Raw genomic sequence first — 21,159 nt, 5'->3', positions numbered from 1 at the left:
ACATGTTAGTGCATGAGGTTAACCCCCATCTTGCTCTGTTTACCACATCAACCAAAATTGATTGTTGCTCTACATATTGGTGAAAGTCCTTCACCACAGTACATTTTGAGCAATGGTGCGAAAAAATGGCAAATCATGACATGGAATGACATTTATGGAATAAAACAGAAACTATGTCATTTATAGACATAACTTCAGCATTTGCACATATCTCACAATTGACAGCATTTCACAAAATACTTATGATTTTCTAACAAAACATTTTAACTACAGATGCTGAAGCACATAACAGTAGATACAATGAGCCCTCAGCCCTTGTTCCCTAACATACAGGTTCATGGACCGGAGGGTGAGAGTTGCATGTTTCAACAAGATTTCTGACAAAGCCTTCATGTTGTTTGACAAAAGAACAGTCTAATTAATCATTAATTGTTCCATCAAAATTTCCTCTTTTCTCTCTGTTATGATTAATTTTCATTTTATGGTTGCTGCTGTCACGTTTTTGTTATATATACACACTATTTTGTACAGGATTCAAACGCAAGTGTTTCTGTTTGATTTCATTCTTTTTGAAACCTACAGTTTGCAAGGCAAAAAAAAAACATATTTCAACCAGCCTAAAACAAATACTGTACCCGTACCCAGATCTGTACCGTATCTTCTTTGTGGAAACGTTGGGTGGTATGAAAATTTCAGTAAATTCAGATTCCTGCACAATAGTGATATCAGAGTGCTCAGCAATTTTGAAACAGGTGGCAAATTATCAGTGAAAGGCAGCAATGGAAAATTTGTGAATAGCCAGTTATGTTCAACATCTGGCTTACAGTGGATACACTGTGAAATACATGAAACTATGTTGTCCATTATCTGACTATAAAGCAAAATTAAAAAATAATTGTGTTGCCAGTAACATGCCTCAGCAAATTAGGGTAGGTTGGTCAGAGGATTTTTTCTAATTTTTCTTTTTGTTGGCTGAGACTCATAAAATACAGGAAAATTGAGAGAATTTACTCAATTTTTTTAAACGGCAAAAAATATCTAAGGTCAGTGGGTTGTCCTAGGGTAGGCTGAGTTACCAGAAAAACAGCTATTTTTTTTATTTGGCCTAAATGAACACTGTGATTTCACAAACTATGTTGCACTTGATTGACATAAAGGTATGTAATAGTGCCCAACAACAGAAGGAAATTACATAAATAATCAAGTGACCTAGTTTGAAAATTCCAGTTGTTCTCAAACAAAAGCACTATGTACTTATTTATATGGTGTTTGTGAAATCATATGAAACAAAGGTGAAACACAGAAAAGAGAACACTTCATTTACACTTCATTTATCAGGCAATCACAAATGTCCAGTTACATCCCATGGTTTATTGCAGGTAATACAGAACTATATCCCAAGTGTGTCAAAATATTTCTGTTTATACCGTTTATATTTCTATTGAGCAGTTCATATAATCAACAGAAATAAACCTGTACATTGTGGCTCTTACTTAACCTTTGAGGTTTTTCAACACTCAATTACCCCTTTTTAATACCAAAATAATCCTCTTTCTACCAGCCTCCATAGACAAACCATAGAAATAAATATAACTTGGGAGAAAGAGGATTAATTTTGCTACAATGTACTGAAATGATTACATCATCTAATGCACATGGACAATAGCACCATATGAAATATTTTCTAATTCATCAGTTCACAGAACTTTTCAAAATACTTCATGAACCTACACTTGAATATCATCATCTGAAGAATGACTTGGCAAAAGCCAACCAGATGGTATTTGCAACTCTGAAAGCTTTGTATGATCAAGTTTGGTGATGTAATGTCACATAGAGAAATATATGTCTACGCATGCAACTACATATCCTTTTTTAGCACTTGAACTAATCTATGATTAGCATGCTTTTCAGTAAAAAACAGGTTATAATATGTGCAAGTGCTAAGAGACTGGGTGCCATGGGATTGGTTTTACAAAATGACCCACAAACTAATTACAAGTAATCTTATATACTGACCTCAAATTAAGTTTCTCTGGATGACACAACGGCTCCACAACCTAAACACTGCTATTGTATGTATTCTGTAGAACTGACAACCTTCTGACAGCCTATGTAGGGTTAGGGATTTTAGAAAAATCTCCCTTGTGCTTGTATTTGTCACCATGGAAATACTGATAATAAAGTGGTTAGGTTGAGTCAGTATTTTACATTGATACTACATATATCATATAGTACACTTTCACAAAAAAATGGCGTTAATTTGCATTGCCATGGTACCTTGGAAATTTGACACTATCATGCCAATCTTCAGGATGACCATGTCAAAAAATTATAGTTAGAATTTGATGCTCCCTCAAATTACCCTTAGAAGTACATACCATTTCACCTCCCCAATTATTAAGCTCTTTCATACTGACTTAATCAGATACATCTCATCAAGTATCTTCATGTACACAATAACTGTTCAATTACAATAGATTTTATATGTAAGAATACATTACAAAAATGATAGACTGTTTTCATTTCGAGCCTATCTTTGAAAATCTTTCCATCACTTCTCATTTGCAGGTCACAAGAATATGAAGTTATGTGGTCACAACCATATGCACTATACTGAAGGCTGACCAAACAAGGCTGATACTGTACCGGTACATTATTTGCTTGTATCTCTATGCGTGTTGTCATTAGAAGAAACAACCTTGTCTTTTATGGATACCATTACATTTACCAAGACTTCAATAATCGTAGATAGAGGATACTACAAGGGATTTGATATTCATACCTGATACTGACATGTGTTCACCGATATCATTTTCGCACCACAAAAACTTTCTGTACATCTTTTACAGGAACAGTGTAACATAACTTGTTTCATCTTTACCATTGCTTATTTTATATAGATGTTGCTATTGCAAACAAATATTGGTTTCTGATTTTACTCTGTAAAGGCTATACATGCTGCGGTTTCACTAATTGTTTTATCTCAAAGTGTACTTGTAAGACCTTTCAAACATTTTGTAAACAAAAATTTTAAAATGTAAGCTAGGAGGTCCTTCGAGTTACAGACAACAAATAATATCATTCTTTTCCTTACTCACCTGTTAGTTTATTTATCTATTAATTGTTATCTATTTATTTATTCAATTATAATTTATACTCTTTCATCATCAAATAAATGAAATACAATAGTATTGAGGTCTATATATCTTTCTTTCATGAATATGACTGTGTTTGTGTACCGTCTATTTACTGTCTGTTCTATGCTGTTTTGTGTCTATGTTTACAACTATTGTCTTAGGAATTCTGACCTAATGTCATTGGATTATGGATTGGTATAATTGCGATTATTGAGTGCAATACAGCAACCAAATGAAATATACTATGACCTGCAACTTGAACTACACAAATTTACTTTTTACAGATTTCATAAATAATATCAATACCATTGCTAACACTTTTTTGTAGTATTCTTTGAACAATTCTTGTAATGTCTGTATCGCATTTCTTAAAATAAATTCACTCGAAATTGACCATCAAGGAGATAAGTGCATTTCATATTTCTGAAAATTATATCTGTCTGGTATATATTAATTAATTGAAATGCTGTCCATGCTGTAAATTTGTTTAATGGCGTTTAGAAAATCAGATGAATACATTGCAAATTCTTCCTGATAAAATCTGGTTTTCCTGCACAAATTGCAACAAAAAAGAAATGGTATTGCTATGATACTACTGGGTGGTTCATAAGTCTCCAACCATAAAACTGAGTAAGACCTGAAATTATTTTTGTGTGAACTTCTTTCATACTTTATGAACATAAAGACCATATTTGATTTAGTGTTTTAGTGTGCAGATGGTTATAATTTCTTTGAAGTTATTAAATGAAAATAAGAGCGTTTTTTTATTTATTTAAAATTTTAAACTTTTAGTATCATTTTATATGAACATTAGTTGAAAATTATCTACCAAATACAAATTTGTCAGTAAAGTGTTCTGCTATTTATTTAGTATATTTTTAGGAAAATTGGGTCCATTATACAACTGTACTTCTGTTAGGTCACAAAATAAATTCTCTTGCATTTGCTCTTCCTCGCTTTATGTTGTCACATATCAAAACTTTAGTTTAAACTCTCTCATTAGTAATGTATGAATCCATCACCTTCCAATTCTTTAAACACTGTGCATACCATGAGTAGGAACTTCAACAACCTTCTCCTTGAGAAGAGACTACTCTCTCTCTCTCTCTCTCTCTCTCTCTCTCTCTCTCTCTCTCTCTCTCTCTCTCTCAAACAGACATGTCAATGAAGAATTCTTTTGAGGGGTACAAATGACTAGCCCACATGTGCATCCTGCAGTTACCTTTAAAAAGATATATACGCTGGATTATAGATATCCAAAATGATTTCTGGAGTATTTTTGTGTAGATCATTTGCTTCAGGTCTGCTGTAGTACAAAACTTACCAAGGTATTAGTATCTTGTTGCATTTAATTTACACACAAACAAAATAGGGAAGGCGCTAAGAGTCAGATTCTAACAGGTTGGTGCAAAAAATAGTGTATCTCATACCATGTGGGAAAGTCTCTGTGTACACAGTAAAACATAATTCTATCTACAATTTGGTGTTATAAATGTAAGTGTTCATGGATTAAGATTTGCAACTGCACCATTAAATAGTTGCCTTATAAACACAAAATATTTGACTTCATTTAGCATATTTATCTGGAATGAGAATTTTGAGCATTTTCTTCATACCCGAATTTAACTTTCTGTTTCCCTTTCTGTGTATGGAAATGTGAAATTATTTTGTATAGATTTACAATTCCTGAAGGTAGTATGAATGCAACAAGCATGCAGATCATTCACTTAATTTCTGATTTTTGTAACACCATAGTTACACAACTTAAAATTTGCATGTAGAGGTACTTCAGGTCTTTCGATTTCAATCGAGCCGTGCTGTTGACATTTGATTTCCAATGCACTTCGGTAGGTGTATTTTACATTTGCAGTGATTGAATTTTACCTTGATGTACAACAAAAGGCATGCCGTTTCTTTTTTCATGAAAAACATGGCTGAATCTTAGCGAATTTTACACAACTGCTCTGAGGAAAGCATTGCTAAAATAGGGTGGGCTGAGACTGTACAGCATTGCACACACCCGCATATGTACACTCAACGCGATGTAAACACTGAACGCTGGGATGGAGCCCTTCTGTGAGAAAATACAAATCAAAACACTGGCCCTAAATAGGACTGCCTATGGAGGTGTTCATGCTACCTTATCTGAACCTGCATATTGCAACATAATGAAACAATAAGACTATGTCCACCGAGTGCCGTAAGATAACGAAACAGTGAGCAAAAGGGTTTCTGACAGACAGAATGCGGTTGGACATGTAGACGGCAAAGAGAAGTGTATACGGGTTCACACATTCCCTCAACTCAGACAACTGGAAATTCGCAAACTACGGCGTTTGTGGGAGGGAAAGATGCGTATTTCAAAGGTTTGAACTGATGAGATAACTTAGAGAACCACTGTGTAACACTCCATGACAGGTTAAACCGTAAAATTTCAGCGAACAAGGCAAAAGAAGTAACTACAATATGGCATGGCTGAAGTTGTCTGCCAGGCCCCACGAAAAGACAGAAAACTCCATCATGGACCCGTCCAACGTCCCACCTTCCCAACGGTACGAAAATTGCTAAATATTTCGTTAAACATCAGTATAAATACCTTACGTTCCATTTCTGGCCATTCTGTCGAAGCTTACATCTCCGGAACGCTAAATTCGCTGCAAAAACCTCTCGAATTTCACAAAATTTTGAGCTGAAAAATAAAAAATATGCAAATGAGGAACTTTACCCACAATGCACTTACCCTGCTCATGACATCTCGTCTTTTGCGAGACTGAACCTAAGCGACACATTGCGAGATAAAATACTCGTACACATGCATACTCCACAGGCCCAGCTGCGCCAGTCATCCTCATCTCACCAGCTGGTCAAACTTTTTCAGGTTAGCAACACATCGGTTAACTTTTCAGTATTGCCCTTTTTAATAAATCTCGCATCAACGCAGCTGGCGCTTTAAGGGAATAGTACTGTGAACAGTTATATATCAATCTCTGCATTTTTGACACTCTCCAATGTTTTGCTTTGCAATAACGGTACAAATTTACATAAATTATTGACACTCACTTTGTGACACTGTGTTCCCGGAAGTATTGTTCTGTCGTCCGTCAAGAGGAGTATCGCCCCGGCACACTTCGTTTGACTGTCGGTAGGGAAAGGACACCCCCACCCCGGTGAACTTTGATCATCCCCAAAGACCTGGTTTTTCAAGATCAGTTGGCGTGATTGAAGGTGAAAATCCAAAAGTATCCACACTATCCAGCAATGGTGTTTGAGTGTCAGAGAGACAGTTTCAAAACAGAGGTAAGTTAATTAGTCAACTAGCTGCGTTGATTGTATCCCCAGGGCCGGTAGGCTGTGACCCACAAACGCCAACAAAGCCTACTGGCCCATAGGGTAACAATTATCGCCTCTAGGAATCAGCATGCCCCCCTTGTATCCCCAGGGCCGGTAGGCTGTGACCCACAAACGCCAACAAAGCCTACTGGCCCATAGGGTAACAATTATCGCCTCTAGGAATCAGCATGCCCCCGCAAGAGTGACCGTGAACAAAGTTATTTCAGTGCCGATCTCAGAACACCCCAATGGAAAGAATAGTAATGGAAAGAATAGTTATAAAAAGTATTACTGTAATTGGTTTGCATGCACTGTTTTCAATAAATCAAGGGAAAGCCAAAACAGACTAAAACCGAATACAGACAGTTTCATTCTGTGCCATTCACGATGTTTCATCATCCTTTAACTTCACATGCAATGGCAGTCTGCATGCGCAGATGTGCATCTCACTTCACATTGAGGCGTGATAGTTTCAAAGTACATCTCACCTTTCCCCTAGCATGGATTTGTTATATTATAGCAACATGACACGTACTATTGTTTCAAGAGTCAGTGCACTCATTCTACAGTGACCTCATATTCTGAAAAGAACAGACTGAAGCACAGTCTCGCACACAAAACAGGAATTTCAGAAGAGTTGGGTATAAATTTATATTTTGCATAAATATGCAAAGTTATTCTGGTGATATTTTAAGCATCTTCAAGCTTCAATTGCAGTCCCTCTACCAACTGGTGGATGGAGGGACTGTGCTCTAATACATTTGGAAACCATTGAACATATATATTTGTGATTAGGAGATATATTTGTTTATCTCATCGCCACAATGAAGAAGAGGTGCAATTGTTACACACATATTGACTGGCCATTAGGGTTACAACAGCATATGTTTGTTGCCCAAAGGCCTGAGTCACCCCTAAACAGTCTTTCTTAGAGGCCAAAGAGAAACAGCCTGTATTGGGGCAACTCCCAAACTCAAGGGGAAACACGCATATACTATTACCCGAATATGGCCTGTCAATATGTGTTTTGTAACACATCTCATTCAATTTTCTCAATGGAAACTTGAGAATTAAGTTCCTCTGCTAACACTCTCCTCAACTGCAGACAACTCTAACATCTTCTTTTAATACACATTCTGAAAAGTGTGCATGCATATAGACAGTGCTCAGCCTCTCAGTCTTACCCAGTCAACATCTCAGAGCTGTTACAAACCAACAAACCAAGTAACACTGTTAAAACTGACTGATAGCTGGCTCTTCGCATTTATCAACTCCAAAATTATGCATACGACTTGACTGTAAATAAATCATGATAAAGAGTTTGAACAAGGTGTGTCACAAACTTATAATGTTTTTGTCAACAAACATAATACATGTGTCTTCAAATATCATTCAAACTATTGATTACATCCTCCTGCTCCAATCTGTCTGAGACTCTCTCTATCTCTCTCTCTCTCTCTCTCTCTCTCTCTCTCTCTCATATTCAATGTAGTTTGATACGAAAGTTGTATCTTGTAAACCTGCGGAGCTTGAGACTCTCAGCGATGGAAAAAAGGAGAAGTTAAAAGGGTATGAGGTCATCGTAGAAGATACTGTGCTGTTTCCTGAAGGTGGTGGACAGGTGAGATATACAGGGTTACAGGAAGAAAGTTGACGTATGAATCTCCATAATTAACTTTACTGTTTGAATCCATTATTTAATCCCTTGAACCCGATTTGGGCTTTTATCTTTATGTTATGTCATAGGTCATGAGTGGTCAAGGTTCAAAGGGTTCAGAACAACCTCACTGCACAATGAGCAGTATGCCAGGTTTCTCAATCCTATCATGACAATAATTTATTTGAAGTGATTGGCTGCAATTAAATCTGTAATTTACTTAGGTAGCATGCATCTCAGGGACAGAACATTTAGACTTCAACATTTACACTTCTGTTTTTGTCTACCACTTATAGCACATATGGAGTATAAAGTTTTCACCGACTTATTTTTTGTAAAAATTGAAATCAATTTTTTCCCCAAAAGAGGTAAAACAGATGATGGCCAGTTTGAATTTCAAGAGTTGGTGACTATTGGGTAATTTGTTAGTCCCTACGGACACCGTCCGGGGGGACTTATAGGTTTGGTCATGTCCGTGCGTCCGTCTGTCCGTGCGTCCGTCCGTCCGTCCGTCCGTTCACCCAGATATCTCAGAGACGCCTGTAGCGATTTCGTTCAAACTTGGTACAAGGATAGTACCCTACCTCATACAGATGCACGTGGATTTGTTTCACAATGCGATCAAATTTGGCTGTGTTAGAGGACTTTTTAGTTTTCACCTCCATAGAATCCCATTTATAAGGCAGTCGATAGACTCCCATGTATAAGGCAGTCCATAGACTCACATGTATAAGGCAGTCCATAGACTCCCATGTATAAGGAAGTCCATAGACTCCCATGAATAAGGCAGTCCATAGACTCCCATGTATAAGGCAGTCCATAGACTCCAATGTATAAGGCCAAGAAAAATAAAAATTTAGTTTCTCATCGTATTCATATTGCAAAAAGGATGCAGTGACACACTTTTTAGTCCCCACAGATAAAGTCCAGGGGGCTCATAGATTGGGTCATGTCAGTCAGTGAGTCCATCCATGTGAGTCCATCCGTTCACGCAGATATCTCAGACACTTTGACAAAATGTCATGTGACCTTGGTGACCTTTGACCTCGAATATACATATTTGTTCATAACTCAGTAACCACAAGTGCTAAACCTTTCATATATGGTATGATGGGACACCCTATGACGCCACATATTGTACATATCATGGCCATCTCTCTTACAAACTTTTAAATCAAGGTTACACCAGAGTAAGACTTGCCTCTACATTCAAACGCTTTTTTGGCAGGTACCGCAAGCTGGTAGATAAATACAATATCTCTCTTCGACAAATGATCACTGATGGCATCGGTGACATGGGGCCTTAGTTAGTGACCACTACCTATCTGACTTACAGATTGATATATGGCGGGTGCCACATGTGGGGCAGGATGCGCTTACTATTTTCGAAACACCTGACATCACTTCTTGGTCTTTTGGCCAGAGGTCCATATATCTTTCTTTCATGAATTTGACTTTGTTTGTGTACCGTCTATTTAATGTCTGTTCTGTGCTGTTTTGTGTCTATGTTTACAACTATTGTCTTACAAATTTTGACCTAGTGTTATTGGATTATGGATTGGTATGATTGCGATTATTGTACCTCATTAATTATGTGCATATCTAATTTTGAGCGAGCCAATAGAGCTAGAGGTCTGATTTTTGGTACGGTATATAGGGAAAACTTTGCAATACAATTTTTTTGACAAAATGTCAGGTGACCTCGGTGACCTTTGACCTCAAATATTCATATTTGTCCATAACTCAGGAACCACAAGTGCTACACCCTTCATATTTGGTATGATGGGACACCTTATGACGCCACATATTGTACCTCATTGATTATGTGCATATCTTATTTTGAGCAAGCCAATAGAGGTAAATGTATGATTTTTAGTATATAGGGATAGACTTATAGGATAGAAATTTTTTGACAAAATGTCATGTGACCTCGATAACCTTTTACCTAAAATACACGATTATGTCAATAAATAAGTAACCACAAGTGCCATGTCCTTTATATTTAGTAGGATTGGAGACCTTATGACAACACATGCTTTACCTTGTTAATTGTGCCCATATATAATTGTGGGCAAGCCAATAGAGCTAGAGGTCTGAATTTTGGCATATATGGATTAATTAGCAATACAATATTTTTTTTTCAAAATGTCACGTGACCTTGATGACCTTTGACCTTGAATATGCATATATATATGCATAACTCAGTAACCACAAGTTCTTTACGCTTCAATTTTGATAGGATAATAGACCTTAAGATGTCACATCTTGTACCTCATTTATTATGCACATATGTATTTCTTGGCTGGCCAATACAGCTAGAGGTCTGATCTTTTTTCCCGATTTAGAACCATAACTTAGACATGCCTCTTGTTTCAAATTGGGAACAATGACATAGACCTATGTGTCCATAGATCTGAACATATACACTCCAGTGATACTTCTTAATGACCTCATTTCCCTGCCCCATCAAGACTAATATTCCTATTACAAGTGGGGACTATGTCATTGTCAATGACTTGTTTTTCTTGTATCAAATTTTTTACTAGGACCCCTGATTTTGACTCTTGATTTTGAAAGCAAAGTATTTAAAATTTCAATGCAGAAAGTTTGAGTGAAAAGTTTAAGTCGTTCAATATTGATGCACAAACTCCCTCAAAGCACATGGCATTATAAACAGCCAATTAACCCAAGTACACAGCAAACAAATCATCAAGAATAGCTTCAAAAGTTACCTGATAAAATTGAAGGTTTCACACAGTATAGATTGATATACGTTCCTTATTCAGGATTTTAATCTGACAGTTTCTTATAAATCAGGGAACTGATAGTTGTTCTTCAAACTGTAGGTCAAAGTGCTTTCTGCCATGCATTTTAATCAATGTATTAAATCGTTTTTGATATGTGACAATTATACATATATAAAATATGGTAAATTAAAAGTACTGAAAAAAGGTACTGAAAACTACACTGTCTTTGAGGTCTATGTTATCTTCATATCTAATTGTGATAAATGTCATGACAACTTTTCAGAAATTTGGTAAAATGAAATGAAAGAGGCTACGTTTTTCAAGCCAGTCAAATTACGCAGTGATGTAGGCTAATGAATTTCACAGACTCTGCTTACCTTAAATGGCAATTTATGGAATTAAAATTGTTGTTTTATCTGCTTTGTGCTGAGGATTGTGTTTTGCACACTTTCTGACACACTACAAAACAGGATGTTGCTCAAAAAGTTGTCCAAACCATGGTCCCTCAAGAGGGACCATGTCCAGATTCTTTTGTTCGGTGGAAAGGTACTTGCACATTGCCTAGACTTTTTGCGTAGACTTTTGGGGCTTCAGTGTGCCACGGTCCCTGTCCCTCTATCAGCGGTGATAGAGGGACCGTGCATAGAGGGAGTGTGAGTATACCAAACACCAACATGTGAAGTCTGGCTCAGAATGTACAGTGGGGTTTCATATTATTAATAACTTGTCTTTTTCCTCTCCTTTTTCCCTCTCGGAATCTGCATCAATGCTGATCATGGGCCTGTAGCCAGATGACAGGGGCACGGTGAGTAAATTTCCATTTGTATCCAGTGTATAATTGTTGGAAATTTAAAATGTTGACCAAATCATGGCTTAAACAACTTTTAAAGTGGAATTGCATGTTATCTACCAAGTCTTTAGAAGAAAATACCAATCAATAAAGTTCAATACACTTGCCTAGCGGTTGTACTCATTTTGATATTGAATGCATACCAGATTAACTTTTCAGTGTTATGAACATAGTACTGATATTTATGAGCTATAGTGATTTCATAATCATGTATGTCCCATTGTTAAGATGATTTGATGAGATCTTCTGCATTTCTGTTGACCATTGGTCTTGTTGGTTCAATTTTATAGATGAATGGTATTGATGTGTTGAGGATAACACGACAGGGTGCAGATGCCATACACTTTGTTCAGACACCGTTAGACGTCGGAACAGAAGTTCACCAAGTTGTTGACTGGAAAAGAAGATTTGATAACATGCAGCAACATACAGGTGTGAATCAGAGAACTTGTCCCATGATGCTTTGCTTCAATGTCAGTTCTTGACCAGGACAGGTTATTTTTAAAAAATAAGACATCTGTGGATATTTTCATCATGTCTGATTATATTAGAAGAGAGAGTAAATGGTGGAAAAGGGTGATGTCCACAGTATTTTAATCATTAACTTTGGTTTCCCATTTTTGTCGTATTGCTATTTTGGCATTTTATTTGGTTTGCTGTGACTTTTTTGTTTCATTCGATTGTAACTTTTGTTGTTGTTATTTTTTATACTTTTCTTCTCTGAGCTGGCTCTCGAAATAAAGTTATTATTATTATTATTATTATTATTATTATTATTACTTTTACTGAGTAATGAATTGCAGAGTACAGGACCTTAGCTATGACAAACTGCCTGAAGTAGATTGCAAAAGACTAGTATATGTAATACTCTTGGGAGATCCAAAACATGTTCATTTATAGCTAATTGTAATATCTATCTGCACTCACATCTATCCAGCTAAGTGATAAGAAAGTGTATGTTTCAGTGATAATTAGACTTCTTGGAAGTTTTCTACAATTCCCATTTAATAATACAGCAGACTTCTGTGCCAAGGTGTTAATGTACAGAATGAGATCACAAAGTAAACGTGATGTAGATTTCAGATTTTGGTTTGATTTTAAACCAAAAGTACTCTTTAGTTGTTTTAGCCTTTAAAGTTTTTATGCTGTTAGAGTTTTAACCCTTTCACTACCATGGTTTGGTCCAAACCCATTGTTTTCTATGGTAAATCTGGACCTCTAGACAGGGAAATGGGGGTGAAAGGTTAAATTATGGGTTAAAACTAGAAGTATTTGATTAATTTAGGTGATTGCTAGTAGACATGGAATCATGGTGCTTTTACTCTAATACGCATTACAGTTCGTGATTATGATAAGTTAAAGGTGAAAATGTAGGTTTGTACAGCATTTGGTACTGAAAGAGTGAATTTGTAGAATTTAACTTGAAGAAACTAAATGGGCAATGTTTACCATTGATATTGAACCAGTGAAAGTTGACAAAAAGTTAACACCATGCCAGTAATTAATTTTTGCAATGGAGGTGGAAAATGATGGAAGTATCTTTTCATTTTAGGTCAACATTTGGTGACAGCTATTGCTGATAATATGTATGGCTACAAAACAACATCATGGTGAGTCACATTCAATGGCTGTTCCATATGTTTATGATTATGGCTTTATATTTGTATGTCGCCAGTTACCACCAAAGCATAAGTATAATGAGATCTTGCCCTGCAAGACAAGCTAGATGAAAAGATTTTTGCTGTACTTTTTGATGGGATAAATTTTTATAAACTCTGCTTCAGGTAGAATTAATTTATAAAACTATTAATTTGATAGAGGATTTGTGAAACCGTGCCATGACACCAGTTTAGCAACCCATGCTTTAATTTTAAAATGGGAAACAGTTCAGTTGTTTTCTGTTTGACAAAATAACTGAAACCTACCGTATGGTAAGCAGCTATTGCTTCCTTCCCACAAAAAAATCTTGCTCATCTGAAATGCTGAGAGTACTGTGAGTTCATTCTTTCCAGTATTAAATTTATAATTTGTAACGTATAAAATAGAATAAAAGTGTAAACTGCACAGCTTGAATCCTGTATTTTTCAGCCTTTACAGTACTCTCCACAGAATTCACTCATTGCTGCTTTCCCAGAGCTTGTTGTACATATAGGTGTACCGTTTGAAGTTCCATCAGAATTTCAGAGATTATGTAGTCATTGTCCACAGTCATATCATTCCAGAACACCAAGCTAATTCTGAAATTTGTAATTTATGGTGTCATCTCAGAAAGAGGACAGTCTCACTGGCCATGAACTTGTATTCTAAGCAGATGTGAGTCTCTTCTCAGGAAGTAAAGTCATGTAAGTGCTCAGTAACAATCATCACTTCATAAATACATTGAAAAGTTCATTTTCTTCCTTGTATTTTCACAGGGCGTTTGGTCAGGAAAAGTGTTCCATTGAACTAGACACACCAAAGATGACAGATGAACAAGTCGCAATAATAGAAGATGCTGCCAATGAGGCGATCAGGAAATGTACTCCAGTGATTCCAAAGTGTTATGAAGCAGACGACAAAGAATTAGATGGAGTAAGGAAATTATTTGCAAAAAAACAAGCATTAACTGCGTTAATCAAAACTATTATATGATGTTGCCTACAAAATCTTACATCTTGTCAGACTATATTGGCAGATGCACACATAAGCTTTCATCTGATTAGACAATTTGAAATTGTACCTTAACCTTTTGAATACTGGAGTCATATGAACAAATCTAATTTTGTTTGATCAATCAATCAGAAATCAGCAATTTATGTCAGCTTAAATGGGAATGAAGATTTTCTCTTTTGTATGACCATGCGTAAGAGTGAGTCTAAGACCTGTGTCCCTCGTCATATTTGTTAGAATTAAAGTTAGATTTGCCGCCAGTACCTGACAGTTATACCATAGAACAAACATATTCTTAAACCATAAAATGGCTTCACATCAGACCTATAGGATGTTTCTACAATAAAAAGAGTAGATCAGATGTTTAACTGTGGCACTAAATATCTGATATCAGCTGTCTTTCGCATTATTTGATCATCTGTTGTATATCATTCTTGTCATCTCAGATTCGTGGCAGAGGTTTACCAGATGATCATGTTGGTCTGGTTCGTGTAATTACAATAGAAGGAATAGATTCTAACATGTGTTGTGGAACTCATGTATACAATTTAAGTCAACTACAGGTAAGAAAAACCTTTACTGGTGTGTTTATATTCACCGTCACGAAGATTTGAATTAGCAGTTTATGCTTTGTAATGAACATAATTTTGTCCAGTGTCATACTTCATATATAAACATTTGTATTTAGTTGATCTTGGCTCAATGGACAATATTGCATTGTAAGCAAAACCTCAGCCTTACATTGGAAGGTATATATATTATGTGATGTCATTATTAGCAACAGAAAGTTTGAATCAGGGAAATTATTTACTCTTTTATTTTCATATATAGTAAATATTTGTGAATGATGGAATCTCTTTCTGTAGCATGAAGCATCAGACTAGAAGTCAATGTTTTTACCTAAAGCTAATCAAACATGTAATTGGTCATTCGCTGACACATAATTTACATTTGCATGTTTGTATTTACATCTGCATCATCATTGCAGGTTATCAAGATACTTGGTGTTGAGAAGGGTAAGAAAAACAAGACCAATCTGATATACCTGACTGGAAACAGAGTTTTAAACTACCTTGGCAAATGTTACAATACAGAGAAAGCACTATGTACAGCGTTGAAGTAAGTAGTTTTCAGAATTTGAATATCTGACAAACCAGATTAAGTCTATCTCATTGTGTGGTCACATGATTTAAAGAGCCATTAGCTTTAACTTTTAATGATTTACTCACTATTTTTTGTTTCAATGTGAACCCCGTATCTTTTCTTCTCCCGAAAGCATGTCTAGGTACACAGTATTCAGCTTGTCAACTCAGCCTGTACGGAGTAAACTGCATTCTTGACAATTGAATTCTGGTCCAGACAAGTTTTCAAATGCAAACATAACTGTGCATTCTACACATATACATGCTGTGTTGACAAGCCAAATAGTGGGTGTTTTAATATGCTTTTGGGAGTAGGACAAAAATTTGCAATTGACGTGCAAAATAAAAATGGCTAAAAAATCATCAAAAGTTACTGCTCTAGGACCCATAAAAAGAAATGCTTGCAATAATTCTGTTTTTGAAAATTAATCCATGAACTACTTTGACAAACTACCATAGTGCAAATAGTGATCTGTATGAAATGCTCCTTGTAAGATTTCTTGTGTGCTCAGAATGTCAGTTATGATTGGCTGCAAAATGAAATCATGAATAAAGTAACGTCATTCTGTAAAGAAACCCTGGTAATCAACATACCACAGTGTCTGTGAAGAGTACAGGTGATGACGTGCTGGTTGTGTTATTACAAAGTTTCCCCTCTTGATGTGTTGCAGATGTAGTCCTGAGCAGCATGTAGACATGGCAAATAAACTTCAGAAAAATATAAGAGAAGCACTTAAGGTTTGTATTGAAGTCTTTGAATCAAGCTGAAAATATCAATAATTAGATACAAGGTTGGATGAGACAATCTTTGAAGGGTATGTCAAGTCAACAGTGAGTGAAAGCTGTCATACGGTATGGTATTCATTCAGCATTGTTAACTGATTCCTGTCATCGTTATCAGGAACATTTCTTATTTTTGTGTTAGTGATATGCCAAGTATGAAGAAAGTGACGTGAATAATTTTGCATGATTTTTCACTCTTTTCAAGTGAGATTTGAGTCCTTCTCAGAGACTGTTATGAATGTGTTGAGCAGTTGTCCGCCACTACAAAATCCATATTCTATAAAAACATTGGCCATTTTCCCTACCAAATAACAGTGTGAGACTATGGTATGAATATGATGGGCAATTGTCCACCGTTATAAAAAACATATTTTATAAAGACTTTGGCTATTTTTCCAACTGGATAAGAATTTAAATCACCGTTAACAGACCTTTCTAAGACTAACTGAGTTTATACCTTCTGTTTCAGTCAAAGACATCACTGCTAAGAGAAGTTGCAAAGTATGAAGCAGAGCAGTACAAGAACAAAACTGACAGAGAAGAGATACTCAGCATCCATAGAAAAGATGGAGACAATGAATACATGAATATAATTGCAAATGAAATTGGACAAGAGGTGAGAATGTGGCTTGAATTTGCTGTGATTTTTACAACACATGGCATTTTTGCATTCATCAAGGATCAATAACTATTATGTCAAACAAACCCATTGTAGATATATATGACATGATTTTATCCAAAACAATCTGCATCGGCCTGTAGATGCCAGGAAACTACATTTACAGCAGCCTTCTCTGTATTTGCTTGCACAAAGTACATTAAGTACACATGAATTGTTGCTGCATGAATGAAAGAACATTTTTTATGATGAAGATGGCAGTGGTACAAATGGAAATGTAGTGTCATTGCTGAGATCTTTGATATTTGTGTAAATTAAGGATGTATGATCGGAAATAGTAAAAGTAATGTCAATTTTTTCAAATGAGGATTTTTGAATACCTACATATGTGAATAGTCCAAAACTGGGAAAAAAAGATGGGGTCACCGCGGTTGTTTTTTTATGAAATGACATTAAAAATTCACGGTTTTTCACAAAATCACTAAAAATCAATAAAACAGGTCATCATTTTCATATTTATATCATGATTGCATTTTCCACGTTTACGCTGTAAAAGAATAAAGAAATTATAAACCTAAGCTACTTTGAAGATTTTACTTACATTAAAATTGAGTTAAAAAGTCATGATATTTATTTTTGAACCAAAATTGCAACAAATATGCCCCAAATTTTAGGAATGGGAGAGGGTAATTTATTAATTATTGATAGTTTCTACTAATGTCAATTTTCTCAAACTTTGCTAAGTAATAGCTCTTTTTGTGAATTTTTCAAAACCACATTTTGTTTAGTAGGTCACCGAGCTCGATTTTTCACAATTTTGCAAAATCTAACTAGGATTTACAGGTTCTGGCGATAAACCATGCTCTCCCGGGTTTGTCGCACGTGGGCGCTCTTCAAATGCTGCTGACCTGCTGCAGTGGCTACCTGCAGTGGCCTTGTCCAGGCATGGTCATGATTCAAGCCTACCTGTAAACTTTAATGAGAGGGAAATGACAGAACAAAGCAAAGACTTTTAAGTTCTTCTACTTTTTAGAGTCTATATATTAATACAGCATACAAAAATCACGTATATTTATAATATTTATTGCCGTGACGCTTATCGGTTGGGATTAGGTTGACTTCGCTGCAGGCTAAGTTGTCACATACTATGTGGAGCCAGGAGCCGAGGCCGTGAACTTGGCGTTTCCCCAATACACGATGACAATCGTAAAGGCAAGCCCGCAAATAACACAAGTGTCAAGATTTTCGGCTAGTACACTCAAATCGACAATGCGACGGCCATTCTTCCATTCTCCAGTAGGTCTACTAGCGACACTGTCAATGGGATTATAACCACGACCTCCTCTTGTATAGCGAATCAGACGTCACACTTCTGACTTACACTGTACAGGCTACGGTCATGTTGCATTTTTTTATCTCTTTGCTGAATTCTCGTACCTTCCAGCGTGTTTTGAGGGCACGCTGAATATTTTCTCGGCGCGATTTTTCTTTACCTGCAGACGACATTTTGTACAACGCAAAAACGTTCGGAACGTCACTATGCGCGCATGGTAACTAGGGATACATTTCTGCGTGGAAATCGGCGCAGTACGCTTATATTTTTCCAATCGGTCAATTTAATAGGGGTTCCCCAGTCAGGTTACTGGGATGCACCTTTGTGTATGAATCTTGTTACAGGACTACAGAAATGACACAAAGGTTCCCAAACCATTCAGCTAAAATCACTGATTAAGAGTGCAAGTGGACAAACTTGAAGACTTTCTCCAGTTAAGATTAGATGATAGCTCCTTTTTTGAGTTAAAGTGATGTTTCTTTCCATGCTTTCAATCCACACAGAATGGAGTCATCTTTGCAAGTGTAGGCAATGACAAAGGTGCAGGATTATTTCTCCTATCAGGACCAGCAGATCTCATCTCAGAGGCAGGACCAAAGTAAGTAGAAATCATGAATATGAAGTGACTTAGTGATGAGTGAAGAACACTCTTGGATGTTAGAGTTCACAGCATAGTGATATACATGTACTCCTGGCATTCCTAATCTATCAGCTGAACTTTGACCCCTGGTGTAGTGACTGAAATAACCATTTCAAATGTGATTGTAACACTGAGGGCTAATACAACCTGCATTCTCATGAACATATTTGCAAGAGAATTAACACTTGATCCACTCATTCTATAATGTGGCATCAATGGCAAGTTTGCATTCCTTTCAAGATACCTGTCAGCAGTGTGGAAGAAACTGTGTTAAAAAACTCAATCTCTTATCGTGCCGGGCCTATCACTTCCCCATCTGCCAAGTCAGTAACTAGCAGCACTGAGCCAAAACCTAGATATACTTTCCCCAACTTGACATGGCATGCTATCACGGGTTAAGTCAGTGAAAGCATGTTTACAGTATCTTTGTTTTCAGGGCCTCCAAATGTTAAAGTCTTTGTTTAAATTCAACATATGGGACTTGTTATGTCTCACTGTCTTTACCAACTTGAATTTGGCAAGATCAGGGTTAATGCTCCGCCCATTGATCAAGTATGTTTACTACATTCATATCACTGTCATTTAAATATTAACAAGGATATACATGCTTCCCTTGTGCTTGCCAATTAAGTTCATTCATATTCTGAAAAAAAAATTTAACTCTCCAAATCCATTGAATTTTTAAGTTTCTCAATACTTGACAAACCTTTGTGTATTTGCTTCTGACTTTTTTTGCTAAATCTCAATGTTTTTACTGTAGGATTGCTGAGATCCTGGATGGAAAAGGAGCCGGAAAAAACGGCAGATATCAGGGGAAAGCCAACAATCTGAAGAAGAGGAAAGATGCCGAAGCATTGCTCAGATCAAGTCTACAAAAAAACAAATCAGAAAAAGAGTGAAGTTCATGTATTTGATTCATTTCTGCCTCACAATGTCCATGATTTTCAAAACAGAAAAGTACAGAGTTTCAGAAAGGATGCTGCGAACTTTTTTTCCCCCAGTCTTTCTGCATAGTCCAATGTGATAACATTGTCAAGAGCAAACAATGCACATATCCAACTGCAACTGTATTCAAGTAACAATCAAACAAAATGTATAATGCCAGTCATAACATATCCGGCTATGCATTAGATACCAGTAGTAGCATTTGGAAACAGTGTTTGAAAAACGTTCAGGTAATATGCAGGTGATTTTTTATATGAAATTAACAAGGAAAAAAAGACAAGTTATGATCATATACTCAAGATCTGGCAACACGTACACATACTCAAGACACAGTTCAAGTTACAGGCGGTTCAAGGTATTTTATGTACTTCATTTGTGTAAATTCAGCCTTTATCATGTGAATGACTGACAGCACTATGACAGGAGATCAAAACTGACATGTGGATCACATCAGGTTTCAAATCATAGATTTCATATTGTTTATAAAAATTACTCAAATCAAGAAGGAACCATTGATTTAATTACATTTATATCACAATTTATCTAAAGAACATGGCGTTGTGCCTGTCCTGTGCTGCCAAATATCAAGATGTATTAAAGTTCCATTCTCCTTTGCATGCATAGTGTAAAAGCTTTTCATACTCCACAACAGTTGTGAGCTTTCAGTTCTCTTGTACCTGGTGTTCATCATTTCTGTGCAATGCACCCTCTTCATGTGAATACGATGTGATTTATTTAATCAATATGCTGTTTTCCATAACATGTTCAATCAATGGAGAGTGTGCAAATAAATATAAGTGCTGATGGGAATTGGCAGAGCCATATAGTCCTTCAGCTATATGTTGCACATTGACTTTGTGGTCTGTCTAATTCACAGTGAGTGGGGTTGTTGATAAATGCTGATAATACTAGGCGGTCATTATGTCCAAGCGCCATTGGCGGTATTTTTTAAATCTTAGAATTTTGGCAGGATAATGTCAATTTTCGGTCACTTGACTCTGTGTATCATGTAGTACCTGTTAAAGTATATGGAAACAAAGTAGTTGACCAAATTTTAGTCAATTCTGACCATATCCCTTGTAATAGTACAGTCCTTTCTACCTGAGAAGCTCTGGATCTGTCAAAACTTAATTTATAAAGTATTTCCTAAATATGGCTTTGCTTTTATTAGTTATGTAAATGGGAACAATCACTGTCACTTTACCATGACGAATGAAGAATAAATGTATTAACTAATATAGTCCATGTGGTAGCAAGTTATTATCTCACTCACTTTGCAAGAAATCACTCACATACATTATGTCATTACAGTAAATTTGGCAGC

The 21,159-nt window shown here is 36.2% G+C and overlaps 1 protein-coding gene across 1 annotated transcript; it reads left to right on the top strand.

Annotated features, from left to right (window-relative positions):
• Window positions 1-5,930: 5,930 nt before the first annotated feature.
• On the top strand, window positions 5,931-21,073 carry LOC139117385 (alanyl-tRNA editing protein Aarsd1-like). Its single transcript, XM_070680469.1, has 12 exons — window positions 5,931-6,437; window positions 7,963-8,091; window positions 11,662-11,679; window positions 12,015-12,156; window positions 13,277-13,334; window positions 14,139-14,295; window positions 14,820-14,936; window positions 15,362-15,492; window positions 16,187-16,253; window positions 16,768-16,914; window positions 18,754-18,848; window positions 19,651-21,073. Exons 1-12 carry the CDS (start codon window positions 6,399-6,401, stop codon window positions 19,787-19,789), a joined length of 1,239 nt encoding a protein of 412 aa, XP_070536570.1. The 5' UTR covers window positions 5,931-6,398; the 3' UTR covers window positions 19,790-21,073.
• The last annotated feature ends 86 nt before the right edge of the window (window positions 21,074-21,159 follow it).

The sequence above is a fragment of the Ptychodera flava genome, chromosome 18, assembly GCF_041260155.1.
Source record: "Ptychodera flava strain L36383 chromosome 18, AS_Pfla_20210202, whole genome shotgun sequence".
In the NCBI taxonomy this organism is placed as follows: domain Eukaryota; kingdom Metazoa; phylum Hemichordata; class Enteropneusta; family Ptychoderidae; genus Ptychodera; species Ptychodera flava.
Note: the sequence above shows the minus strand (reverse complement) of the source record. Positions and strands in the feature narration are given on the sequence as shown.